This window comes from Salminus brasiliensis, chromosome 25 (assembly GCF_030463535.1).
Source record: "Salminus brasiliensis chromosome 25, fSalBra1.hap2, whole genome shotgun sequence".
Taxonomy (NCBI): Eukaryota; Metazoa; Chordata; class Actinopteri; order Characiformes; family Bryconidae; genus Salminus; species Salminus brasiliensis.
The window spans coordinates 4,851,341-4,865,586 of NC_132902.1; the positions used below are offsets into that span (position 1 = coordinate 4,851,341).

At 41.1% G+C, this 14,246-nt stretch overlaps 1 protein-coding gene across 1 annotated transcript; it reads right to left on the minus strand.

The window, feature by feature from the left end:
• Positions 1-10,446: 10,446 nt before the first annotated feature.
• Positions 10,447-14,021, minus strand: LOC140547759 (uncharacterized). Its single transcript, XM_072670894.1, has 5 exons — positions 13,913-14,021; positions 13,581-13,820; positions 12,682-12,760; positions 12,516-12,564; positions 10,447-11,699 (listed from the first exon to the last, which is right to left on the minus strand). Exons 1-5 carry the CDS (start codon positions 14,019-14,021, stop codon positions 11,475-11,477), a joined length of 702 nt encoding a protein of 233 aa, XP_072526995.1. The 3' UTR covers positions 10,447-11,474.
• Positions 14,022-14,246: the final 225 nt, after the last annotated feature.

Below are 14,246 nucleotides of genomic sequence, written 5' to 3' on the forward strand. Positions count from 1 at the left end.
GATGGGCTCTCCGCGCTCATTTGGCTTAAAGCCAAAGTGTTCCCACACTGGAGCAGTGCAATGTGGCTTTGAAACCAAGTCCATCTTGGACTACTTCTCCAAACTTTCTTTCTGGATCTGCGTAACTTTTTTTTGCAAATTCCTATTAGCCTCGAATATGTTCGCCAGCTAACACGTTTCATAACCGATAGATGTCGCTGTCACCAATTGGCTATTATCGGCGTCTGCTAAACTTATCGTGGACACGTCCATTTATCGTACGATAAGTCGATAACGTAATTATCGCGGCAGGCCTAGTGCTAAGTGTGTTCAGAGTTTGGACAAACAGATTGGACAAAAGGCTGTTGCCCAGAGTGTTTATGAAATGTAACTCGGAATAAGTGTTTCTGAAATGTAACTTGCAAACGTAACTCTTGACTTCTCTACTGCAACTCTCTTCTGGCTGGTCTCCCTCTGCGCACCATCAGGCCCCTGCACCTTTGGTCCTGGCACCAAAGTGGTGGAACGAGCTTCCCCTGGGTGTCCGAACGGCCGAGTCGCTCGCTGTCTTCAAACGCAAACTGAAACCGAAAGTACTTGGACGAATAGGTCACCTTATTGTCTTGTGTTTAGTAATGTCTAAGCTTAGAGGTATCTTTTGAATTATTAGTCTATTCTAACTAACTAAGGTTTTTCTTGGGTAAATAGCAAAGCACTTTGTAAGTCGCTCTGGATAAGAGCGTCTGCTAAATGCCATAAATGTATATGTAAATGTAAATGTGAAATGTGGGTCTTACCTCCTTGATGAGGCAGACAGCATGTAGCTCAGGCAGAAGAACCTCGGCATGGTGTTCCACCAGAGCGCGCACCACTTTCAGCCCCTCCATCTTCCTCTCCCTGTTTCAAAAGCAAGACATTAGAATGAGGTGAACACGTCTGGAAGGTGGTGTTATTACAGTAGGAATGACTGATTCAGTCAATACACTGAACATTTAACAACAGAGGAGCAGCAGCTCCACCTGGCTCTCGGTCCACCTCTCCTGGCTAAGCCCAGTCTCAGTTTGGGCAGCTCTGTTTTTCAGGCTACACGTCAGCTTTAACTGGACTCTTCCTCTGCCTACCTAGGCCTACCCACCTGGGGATTCTGGAGGGGCAGGTGTGTGGAGCAAGGGGCGTGAAAGGAGTTCTCATAGGCCCTGTTTCCATCATGAACCTTATTGTTCAGACCTATCAGTGATGAAAAGCTGCTGGTTTTGACAGCAGCAGGTGGGGAGACAGGGGTCTTCTTTAACCTTGAAGGGAGAGCTTTCCTCACTACCCCTATCTTTGGAGCATGAACTTGGCATAGGACTCCCTACCTTATTGGAGGAACTACAGGGTGGTGAAGGGTCACCCACACTGATGCCAGTTTGGTTTTATGGCTGATCATGATCATGGATCAAGCAACAGATCCGTCTGAAAATGGCATCCTGAACTAATGTCAGACATTTGGGCCATTAATCATGAGGCTCATTTTCCCCCATGTACTCCTGCCGCTTCCTCCTGATTCTCTCCTGAAGGGAACCAAACCAAACAACATTCAGATTAGACAAATTACAAACAGTTCACTTCTATGTCAGACTGGTCAAACACCATGATGTCAGGCTTTTTCTTCTTTATGGTAGTATGTATTTGAGCAGCACAGGTAAAAAGTAGCAGAAATAATGTTTTGGTCATTTAGTGGAGCATTTCTACTGTATATCAGTTAGGAGCAGGACTTTATCAGCCACAGACACCTGAAACATCTCACAGTTTGGATCAAAGCAGACACCTTGTCCCGTTAGGAGCCAACTGCCCTTCATATAATCCACCCTGCACTTCTCAAAATACAGCGAGTTACTGAGCTCTCCCTAACTGTCTAACATCACTCCAGCTTCTGTAAACATGGCAAATTCACTCAGGACTCAACAAAGTTGATGCTGGCTCATGTTTCAGAGTCCTGAGTTAAGCCATGTTAAACAAACCCATCATGCAGTCAGAGAACTAGTTAACACTATGGGCTCCTACCCACTTAGCCACCATGCTAACGCTCCCATTATGAAAGCCTCAGTTTAGGGTGGAGCTGCTAGCAGCATCGTTAGCTAAGGAGCTAACACTGTTTTAACTCTGAAATGATGTCGGGTTGAAAAAAATGCTGTTTGCTGTTTAGAACACAGTAAACTTACTTACCAGACAGTGTCAGCTCTTTAAAGCCGTTTTACAAAATGATCCATCAGCCAGCAGAACTTCCAGGAGCACAGCACAGCATAGAGGCGCGTATTTCTCCTCTGTAGAGCAGAATATTCACTGCATGTCTGCAGAGCTTTACACTCTCTTTAACTCCACCATTAGAGCAGCTTCACTCTCCACAGGGTTACATCTACTCCCTCTGCCTTTAACAAGATCAGCTCTGAAATATCAACACCCAGTTTCACTATTTTAAATAAGCTCCGACTAAATAACAGTACAGATCTGAAATGTTAGTTTTGTTGATTATATTGAGTTATCATGTTAATCTTACAGCCTTACAATCTTACAACCAATGATATAAAAGTAATGAATTATTATTATTATATAATAAATATTAGTGTTGTTCTTTTAATATGTAGTTATTGTTTTTTAAATAATAAAAATAATAGTAAAAGGTTTCATCAAAAAGCGGCACCGCCCACCCCTTAGCAAAGGCGCAGGAGGGAGGCTCTGGACTGCGCCCCCTACTGGCACAGGTAAGCGACACTAGATTCTCTAAGGCAGGGTTCTTGCGTCCAAGCTCGTGAACCTTTGCCTAGTATATACGCTTACCAGTGTCAGGAGGGGGCAGAGCCGGGAGTCGAGCCCACGACTCGTGGCTCCATTACTTCCAGGTCCTGCACCTTCACCACTGGGCTGACGGGCGGCGCCGACTGTGACATCATTTTATTCCTTATAAGGTTTATAAGCGCTGTATCCTATAACAAGTAACACCTGATTAACTGTTTGTAGATGATCTAATTATATATAAATAATCTTATAGCACGAGCACAACGGATAATAATTCATGTTTATATTATTTAAATATCGATATAGATCGATTACATATATTTATTATATTTATAGATTCGTGCTAAAACACTCAGACCTGCTGCACGGACTGCACTGACCATAGGCGACTCCGCGGGGGTTGAGGGGAGGATGCAGATCCTTTAGCGCTGCTTCTCACTCTGTGCACTTCACATATTAGCAGTTGCACTCTTACACTCCTATAGGTCACCATAGCCCAGTCCCAAATCACTCCCTACACTCTGCAGTTCTCCTCAAAGTTACTCTATTTGGTATCAACAGCGAGCAGCGCAATAAGTCAGGAGCCCTTCAGAGCGCGTGTTTTTAAACATGGTATTTGGGACACAGCCCATTTCTCCTCCTTCATGCCCTCGTCGCGCTGTCAGTCGACAGTAACGTGAACACCATGGACATCACGAGATATTTGAAAAAGAGAGAAACAGGCAGTCCCCAGGATCAGCCGGAGAACACAGTGCTGTTTCAGCTTCATGTAGGTTTAGAAGGACAGCAGTATTTACAGTAATAGAGCTGTAGATGCTCACTGTAACGGTATGAAGGTCACTTTAACGTTAGACTGATGTCAGCTAGCAAGCTAATGTTACTGGTACAGATCATGGTGATCCGCTGTTCACTAGCTAGCAAATTTGGAGATCAGTAGGACCCTCTGGAGCTGAATCCTATAACAAGTAATATCTGAATAATACCGGTTTGTAGGTGATGTGATTATTATTAAATAATAATTAGTAAGTCATTTAATAATCTTAATAATAGTAATAATAATAATTTGTATTTATATCATTTAAATATCGATATGTTTGATATTGTAAGAATATAAATAATTGTTTTTGAATAAATATTAGAAAGTCATTTAATAATCTTATAGCACGAACACAGCAAATATTTAATATATGTAGTATATTTATTTATAGATTTATCGTGTTAAAGTTACAGCTATTCAAGTATTGTTACAGTTAGTAAATTGTTATTATTATTTATAATGAATAATTATTATAATAATTAATCATAATAACAATAAATTGTAATTTTCGTGTAGTTAAATGTGTAACGACTGGTGAAAGTGTTGCTGATCGGATTATAAACAGAAACATAGGAAGGAAGGTGTGTATCTGGTACAGTTTGCAGTGTAGTGGGTGAGTAGATTGTAGTGATTATTAACCATAATAATTATTAGTGATTATTAACCATAATAATATCCATAATAATTATTAACCATAATAAAGGCACCACCTCCCACCCCTTAGCAAAGGCACAAGTTGGAGACTACTGGCTCTGGTATGCACTTTGACTTTTTTTCTTTGTAATTATTTTATTATATCATAGCACAAGAACAGTAAATCAAATGTTTTAAATGATTGTATATGGTAATTATTTCATTAATAATTGTAGTGTTTTACAGGGGCGATTGTAGGCTTAGAGGTTTAGGGGTGCTAAGTAACCAAATGAGAACAGCTCATAAAAACTACATGACATAAAGTCATTTCGGACTATCAATCAGAATAGTTCACAAAACTTAGTTTACAAATGTATTAAGACATTTTATTAAAAGTAAAATATAATAAAGGATAAACTCTCTCTCTCTCTCTCTCTCTCTCTCTATATATATATATATATATATATATTACCTGTTCTTCGATGATCAGATGGTGGATCATTCTCAGCACTGCAGTGACACTGATGTGGTGGTGGTGTGTTAGTGTGTGTTGTGCTGGTTCAAGTAGATCAGACACAGAAGAGCTGTTGGAGGTTTCTTACACTTTACACTATAACTTTAACACTATATTATCCTGCTCTTTTTCTCCTCTCTCTCTATTCTCATTTCTCCCTCTTTGAGCTGCTAACCAATTATCAAATACAACAAACAAACAATGAGTATTTCATCTCAGAGAAAAATAAATAGATCCATATCAGTTTGACACATTTTACTTATTGAATATTGAGCTTCTGTGGGCTAGGGTGACCAGATGAGAGTGAGAGAGATTCAGGGCATGTGACTGTGTCCTGACAGAATCATTATAATAATGTAGATCAGACACACCAATTCTAATAATCAGTTTTCAATATTATTATGATTATCAACAGATTCTGAGCGTATGATCAAGATCATGTTGGCCTTAGACTCTCACCTGAACCTGCCTCTTTTTTCTGGAAAAAGAATCGAATACTCATAGCTGACTGGCTGACCACACACACACACACACACACACACAGTTACGTTATAATATCATCTCTTCATATCTGATCATTCTGCAACATTAATTAGTTATTACACATACAGACAGCACTACTCTTTTACACACAGGCCAACCAATGCCACCGCAGCTTCTCTCACTCCTTTTAAAATTGAAGGTGTGTGTGTGTGTGTTAAGAGAAAGAAAAGGCATTTTCCTGGTATCAAGTCAGATCTGATCTGTCTGTAAAAATGGGTTAGCTACGTCCCTGCAAATACTGCTGATAACATTAGATCATATCTGACTGATTACCATTAATCACACTTATCACACACACACACACACACACACACACACACACACACACCTTCAGTTACATGTTGCATCCCAGCTGCTAATTCACATATTTGTGACATCACCACATTGTATTTACATGCTGCCTAGTGTCAGGTGGTCAGATCATTCCTTTACATCTCACTGCTTCTCTCTTACACACTTACGCTCTGTACACGATCACAACATATTTACACAAGAGCGATGTGCAGATTTCAAAAGAACAACAGTATGTACGTGTTGAATACATTTATATTTCATATATATTGGATTATATATTGATTGTATATTTGAACAGAATGGAGTTAAGGAGCTATATGCATTTATATGGAGTAACCTATCAGACACAAATTTGCTACAGAGAAATGCATAAAGATTAAGGTGTCCAGTTCTCTATACTGTCCACATGCAGTGTAGGCTGAACCTTTAAATTCTAGCCAAACAACCCGGGTAGGTTGAGATTATTATTATTATTAATAATAATAATAATAACAATAATAATCCTATTATTATTTCCTGTAATGTTAACACAATATTTGATATATTTGTCATGTCAGCTGTGTTTATGGTTATTACATTATTTTATTATTATATAATTATTATATTGTAATAATAATTATATTATTATTATATTGTACTATCATTTAAAATAAAATTGAAGCTCCAACAGTTTCTCTGTTCATGATTTTACTATTTTAAATAAGCTCTGATAAAATGACAGTAAAGCACAGGTAAGCAGTTCTAACTACTCTAAGATATGCTAGAGTTTCTGGGTCCTAAGCTCAGTAAGTACCAGTGCCAGCAGGGGGCAGAGCCGGTCCATTACTTACAGATCCAGCACCTTCACCACTGGACTGACCACTGGTCTTTTTAACCTCTTATAAGCTTCATAAGTTTAGAGAAACACAACAAGATCAAGTTGTGACCATACCTCCTCTTTCTTCCCCAGATATTCTTTTTGGGATGTAAGAAATGCGTCTGGTGTCCTGTCGGTTTGTGCTTCCCTGTCGAAGCATTTATGGGTAAAGATGCCTAAATGAACCAGCAGCTGAGATCATTAAGAAGACTAAAGCATACGATCATAGAAAGCTCCCAGCAGAAGTACAGGGAGGATATCTGGACAGTAAATCACTGAATCAGAGTAAATATGAGGTCAGAGTTGAAAGGGATCGGTTTTGTATCTTTATAAATAATGTTGTAAAAGCAGCATCTTATGACTAGAACTGGAGCTTCACCTTCAAACTCTATCCGCGCTGCATCTGGAGAAGCTCTCTCACAAGTTGGGGGCTTCTCGTGTGCTGACCAGCAAGAAGGAATTCACCAGCAGGTTCCTGACCGCCATCAGCAAACTGGCCCTGGACTCCGCACAGGAAGTGAGGTAAGCAGTTGCTTGTTTTTACACCTATTGGGTCAGAACGGAACCCATCAGCATGCTTTCTTCACCAGCCAGCACTGAAAATGACCTTTTATCATTCTTCCTCCACAGACTCCATGCTCGAAACACCCTGAGATTTCTGGGGAGCCATGAGGACTGTGTGAAGATGGTGGACAGATTTGTGTCATCAAGGGACAAAAGATCCATCATGGACATCATCACCAAGAGCAGGTAAGAAGAAGAAAGTGATCTTTAAACAAATGAAAAATACACTTTATGATGATCAAAGACTTTATTATTAATGAGTTTGATTATTAATGAGGTTTTTGTGTCTCCTTTTTTAAATATTCAGGTGAAACCAGCAGAATAATGAAGAACTGATGCTCCAGTGATGATCAACAGAGACGTCCATCATTTCTAACATTTCTGCAGAATTCAGTGGTTGAGATGTAAGTAAAGTCGTTCAGAGTGGTTTGGTGTGAAATGCTCTGTTCTAGAGCATTACAGAGTCAGAACTGTTCACAGTGGAGGTGATGGGAACCAGACGTCTGAAGAGTGGAATGCCTCTAAAAGCTCCATCAGCAAGTGTCCTCTCTCCCGTGCCGACGAGAGCTGAGCTTTTATGCTGCGGGTGCTCCTTCCTGAACAAGCAGCAGCTGTCTGTGATCAGAGGTAGAGAACCCAGCATGAACGGTCAGGCGACCCAGCAACCCCACCTTCCTCTCACCACAGTCCCCCTCTTAGAGTACTGCACCCACTGGGGAGTCCGGTGAAGGGAGGTGGTGTCACTGAGTGACATGGTTGCCACGGAGACCCAGTGTGCTCTGTCCCGGGTCCCACGGCAGTTGAAGGTTCAGGCAGGGCCGGGTGTGGATCATTGTCTGCGTGCTCCAGGTCCTTGGACCACGTGCAGCAGCAGCAGCAATATCCCTTCTCTGTGTTGTTGCAGTCCTTGGCTCTGTTTCTCCTGTAGGCACCACTCATACCACCCTTCAGACGTCTGGTTTCTATCACCTCCACTGTGAACAGTTCTGACTCTGTAAGTTTCTCTAGAACAGAGCATTTCACACCAAACCACTCTGAATGACTCTGTTTACATCTTAACCATTTCATTCTGCAGGAAACAGCAACATCTAATAAACTCTAATGAAACTACATCAGTCTCTCTCTCATCAATAGAATAGAACAGTCTTGAAAGAACAGTTCAGTCAAAAAACAGTTTTCCCTTGAAGCCCAAAAGTACGTATATAATTCTCTTCAGTTTCCAGCAGCAAAGAAGGAAATTAGATCAGATCATTTTGGAGAAACAGAAATCATTTCTATTTACTATGAGCTTTTATTGCTAATCACATGATCAATAATAAAGAGAACCGGTTACTTGAGCCATATCTCAAATGACTCTCTGCTCCCTATGTAGTGCACTATGTAGTCATGAAGTTACGGCTTCTACACCCAAGTAGTGTGTTATAGGTCTAATAAAAAAGGCTTTTATATTCAGCTATAGGTTGTGTGACTCTCTGTTTAACATTTAGACACTACTTGAGTGTAGAAGCCACAGTTTCATGACTTACGTAGTGACTATATAGGAACAGAGCTGGGAGAGTGGACAGGTAGAGATGTCTGTATCTGAAGACTGGTACACAGTAGAACTATAAAGAACACACACACACACACACACACACACACACACACACACACACACACACCAGGGGAGAGTGAGTTCCAACACAGCTTCATCAGATGGACAGACAGTAACACTGACCTGTAGCAGCACCTGCACTCTGCCAAACAACCCCACTTGCATCTGGTACAAGAACGGACAGCCTGTAACTAACAAACCCAGCAGAGACAATAAGCTGTACCTGAACTCAGCGAGCAGTGAGGATGCTCTCCAGTATTCCTGTGCTTTAGGAGGTAACAGATTATTATTATGATCTATTTGCTAATGAGCATCTCCCAAATAACATGCCCATGTGGGGCCTGTTTGGGTAGTCCAACTGGGAACCAGAAGGTCTAGATGGGACGTAATAGGGATTGCAATGATGGGGCTTATTTAAGAAGCCCAACTATTGTCCCAGTGACAACACGTACAAACCCGCTCATAGCTCATCATGCACATTTGGAACCCAACATGCCTTATGCAGCTCGCATGCTAGACCATAGCAATGCTGCTACAGCTCAGCACATCACTCAGAAAAAAGAAAGAAAGAAAAAAAAATATCAATCTAACCCCTAGTGGATAGTAAGTGTCATTGTGGCCCCTATCTTTAATTTCATCAACTAGACCAGGGCCGTGTCTGACCAAATACCTGGTCTTTTTGCCAGCTTTGCCATGAAGTTCTGCTGTCACATAGTGGTCCCTACAGGGAACTACAGTCAGTTTGAGAATTACAAAATGATTCTTTTCTGTCTACTTCTTTGTGAATGATTCTCATACACAAGGCGGGTTCTCGTTAGTAAAGATACTAATAAAGATGGTTCTCCATAGAAGCTACTCATCACGGCAGCTCTGTGGATGTGGTATGTGAAGTGTGAACTGACTTACCTGTAAGTAATGTAATTATGGCATTAAAACATGATATCTAATTTGGCCTCTGTTCTCATTGTTGGTTCCTCAGGAGGAGAAAGTCTAAAGATAAACAGATACTGTAAGACTTGTTGTATACTTGTATCAGCTAAGACCAGCTGATCGTTGGTCTTTGAAAGCAACAGTTGGTGTTACATTTAACAGTTTTTTTGCTTTATTTTTGGCTTTTGCAGATAAATAAAATCTCATGGTTTCATTACTGAATCTAGTATATTCCACTTTTTGTAAACCACCCATGTAATTATGCTAACTTTCATAAAGAATATGCTAGGTATATGTTCATGTTTCCTGACCATTTTTTCAGATCTGTTTTTTGTACACTGATTTTTGAGTGTTCATTTAGATTAAAGTTTTAATGAGTTTCTTTAATACAGCAAACATGTATTAGGGGAATCTTCCTTGTTGGCACTGTTGTAGTTTTATGTTTGTAAGCTAACGCTTGTAAAGATTTAAAGGACCATCCCATCTTACGCTGGATACAGACTGCTCAAAGACAACTTTGAGCACTATAGGCCCACAGCAGGAATGAAAGCATGGGATAGGGGTCTATCAGAATTGGGGCAGGAATTCGTCTGGGACGTGCAATATGGGACAATGTTCTGGGTGCGTCAAAAACCCTGAGTCATCAGTATATACACTTGACATTTTATCACAGAGCACACACAGAGGAATTAGAGATTAAATGGGACTTGCTCCAGATCCATGTTGCAAATTAAGCTCCCATGGAGCCACTGGCACTGGTCTTTAATACACATGGTATGGGAATGTCCAGGTTATCAGTATTCGTGAAAAACTGACTAGGATACAGGGGTTGAGGGAGGGGGCAGGATGGTGGGATTAACATTTACAAGGTAATTGTTGCAGAAAATGTTTATTATTGACACTACAATAAAAAAATTCATAAACTTAATTAAAATAAAGCCAATCACTAGCCGATGCATAAATCAAGACAAAATAATGAAAGTTCTTGTAGTTGCTGATGAAATACAGAATGGAAGATGTTATAAAATATTTTCATTTTCATTTATATACAAACTATATAGTTACAGATAAACATGAACCTATTGGCACCATGCTGCCTAATGCCAGGCTTGGGCTAGAGGGGTGTAAAGCCCAGCATTGAGCTGTGGAGCAGTGGAAATGTGATTTCTGGAATGATGGATGATGGAGAAATAAGCAGGTGTCCCGATACTGTTGTCTATATAGTGTATATGATCCAAGTAATGAAATCCTCTAAATCAATAACACCAGACTATAGAGCAGTATTCTTATGAAGGGGACAACCCTAAGATCATCAAAAGCATTTAGATAAAGTTTTAAGACTGATAAAAAGAACACAACACAGGAGCTTCATGGAGCCCCGCTGATGACATATCGCATAAATAAGTTCTGGCCATGACTTAGTAAGGCGTGGGAACAAGATCCTGAATTTTGTGGCTTTGACTTAATAAGGCACAAGAACCAGATCATTAAGTCGTGGTCAAAAATGAGTAAGGCGTGGGACCAAGTTCCTAAGTTGTGGCCACGATTTGGGAATGAGATCCAAAGTCATTTAAACAAGATAATTAAATCACTAACACAACTTATAAAGGCATGGGAGAAGATCCCAAGTCGACTTAGGATCTCGTTCCCATGTCTTATCAAGCTGTGGCCACAACTTAGGATATTGTTTCCAAGGTTTATTAATTCATGGTCACTTTTTAATTATCTTGGTTCCATACCTTACTAAGTTGTGGCCACAATTTAATTATTTTGTTCCCACAATATTTCAAGTGGTTGCTGTGACTTTGTAAGGCATGGGAATGAGATCCTAAGTCATGGCCACAACGTAGTAAGACGAGCTCCTGTCTGCATAGGGGGCGCAATTAGCACAGAAACTTGTTTTGTGCTCTTTACTGAAAATCACCACACCAGCAGGATCTCATAAACGCATTGTTTCTGCCTACCAACAAGCTCATGTTTTAACCAGCTTCACTGTGCTGTACTCAACTTCCTCTTCTCGTTTAAGAGTGCTTGGCTGTTGGACAGGGGAGTAGAGAGGCCCTTCCTGGGTGTGAGGCCAATTAAAATGAACATTGGAGTACTGAACCTCATCCTGATCATCTGAGGCTGCTGTCATTGTTGGGGCAGAGGTCAAGGCCAGGTCTGAGACGGTCTCATACACAGGAGCAGAAGCTTGCTGAGAAAGACAGAGAGAGAGGGTCTTAATTATGCGTACAGCACGCCTAATATTTAGATAGATGTCCCCTTAACCAGATGCTTTTGGTACCCATTAACAAGCTTCTGGGAGAATTCTGGCTAGACGTTTGACCATTCTTCTAGGCAGAATTGGTAGAGTTTGATTACACCCGACGTTTAGTCCCAATCCACACAGTTTTGAGAGTGTTGAGGTCAGGACTTTGGGAAGGCCCTTTCAAAAATGTAATGTTAGGCTGCTTTATCCGTTCAACAACCACCTCAGATCTGGTTGATGGTTTGAGATTATGCAATGTATCAGTTTCACTGGCAGAGCATAATGCTACCACCACCATGCTTAACAGGTGGTACCGTGCTCTCTGGATTTAATGTCTCACTTTTATGCCTCCAAACATCTTTGTCTTATCAAAACCTCACAGTCGTATTGTGAGAGACGGTGTAATCATGTTTCAGGGGAAAGCAAAAATAGTGTGAAGAGTCTCAAAACAGCGTTTTCTGCCTGGTTCTGGAACTGAACCCTGATTTCCAGCATACTGGGAAATGCTTTGATCCACTACACTATTCAGGTGCTAGCAATCAGTGAGTGAAGTTAAGGTGAAATCTTCACAAGGAGGCATCTAAAAGTGATGGTGCTTGTGGAGCTCAAACTGATCCAATAGTCAGTCGTGCCTCACAGACTTACTCACAAAGAGAGCAACAGTGAAGTCTGAGGGTAAAAGGGAAAGGGCCCAGTACTTTCCAAGGTCTATCTGTGGACATGTCTAAAAAGAGAGAACACGCAATTGATCTTTTGACTCACAGTTCCTCTGTTTTCCTCACTCTTACTGCTGGAAGCTGTAGCTCGTCTTCTGTTGGAGTTTACAAAAAAAGAATATCACCATCTTTGGATTAACATCTCCAGTGTTAATTAAACCCATGTAGTCTTTATATGACACTCTGCAAGAAACATGGTTTCTGATACTCACCTCATCAACAGAAAGACCATAAGAACCAGTAGAAGAACCACAGCGACCCCAGATGCTGCGTATATCACTGTTGAGTAATCTGTATCAGTGCAGAGACATGAGCAGATTACATAAATGTAAGAGACCTCTGCTTTGTGACATGGTGCATCATCAAGCTGGAAGTAGTCAATGAGTAGAAGATGGGAAATGGTGGCCATGAATGGAGGCACATAGTCAGCAACAATACTCAAATAAGCTGTGGCCTTCAAGCAATGATTGATTGGTATTAACAAGCCAAAAGAGCGCCAAGAAAACACGCGAATACACGCGAAACCACACGAATACACCACCGCCTCCACCAGCCTGGACTGCTGACACAAAGCAGGTTGGGTCCATGGATTCATGCAGTTTGAGCCAAATTCAGATCCTACCATCTGTGAGCCTCAGCAGAAATCCAGATTCATCAGACCAGGCTACATTTGTGTTGGTAAGTCTGTGCTGAGCCACTGCGCCTCAGCTTTCTGTCCTTGGCTGACAGAAGTGGATCCTGATGTGATGTGGTCTTCTGCTGTTGTAGCTCATCCGCCTCGAGGTAGGATGTGGTGTTGTGCATTCGGAGAAGAAAATGTAGCCTTTCTGCCTGCTCTAACCAATCTGTTCATTCTCTGTAGACGTCTCTCAACTACAAGGTGTTGAAGTCTACAGAACTACTGTTCACTGAGTGCGTTTTCCTTCTTTCACCATACTGAGCAAACCATAGAGACTGTTTAATTATTTGTATTAAATAATTAATACAAAGAGGAAGGAGGAAGCAAGAAGAGATGCTGCTCATCCCATCAAGCAGACTGAAACCTAGCCTGATATAAAAAAATAGAAAGGAAACAATGAATAGAAAGTGATGAATTAAGTGAATCACCCACCTGATGATGGAAACGACCATTCTGAAGAGTTGTATGATCCAAGTGCATTCTCTGCTTTACAGTAGAAACGTCCAACTTCTCCTGCTGTTAAAGTTAAACTGCTGCTGTTCCCAACCACTGTGACAGCACTGCCTGTCGTCTTGTACCAGATGTAAGTGTGGTACTTAGGCAGAGTGCAGGTGCTGCTGCAGGTCAGGTTCTTTCCTCCACTCTCTGTGTCTGACACTGTAACCTTCAGATCTGCAAGAGTTTAAACAAGGTTTGTTGTTCTTATAATTTACAGAATATTAATAATTAAATAACTACATTTATTTAATAGAGTGCAGCTCTACCTGTGACAGTCAGAGTGACTCCAGGTTGTCCAGTGTGTTTACCTCCATCAGTGTAGAATCTGAATCTATAGGTCTGAGCGTCTCTCTCTCTCAGGTCATTGATTATCATACTACAGTGATTCTGGGAGCTCTGTCTGCTCTGCACTCGTCCCTGATACTCCTCATCCTCTCTCACATCCACAGGTTCAGCACCACTCTGCTCTTTATTGAACCACACTGATTTAGTGACCTTCTGATTATCAGGGTAGGTGTAGTAACAGTTTATCGATGCTGATGAGCCAATCAGAGCGCAGATAGCTTTGGGGTAGTAAGTGACACTCCAGCAGCTCTTCTG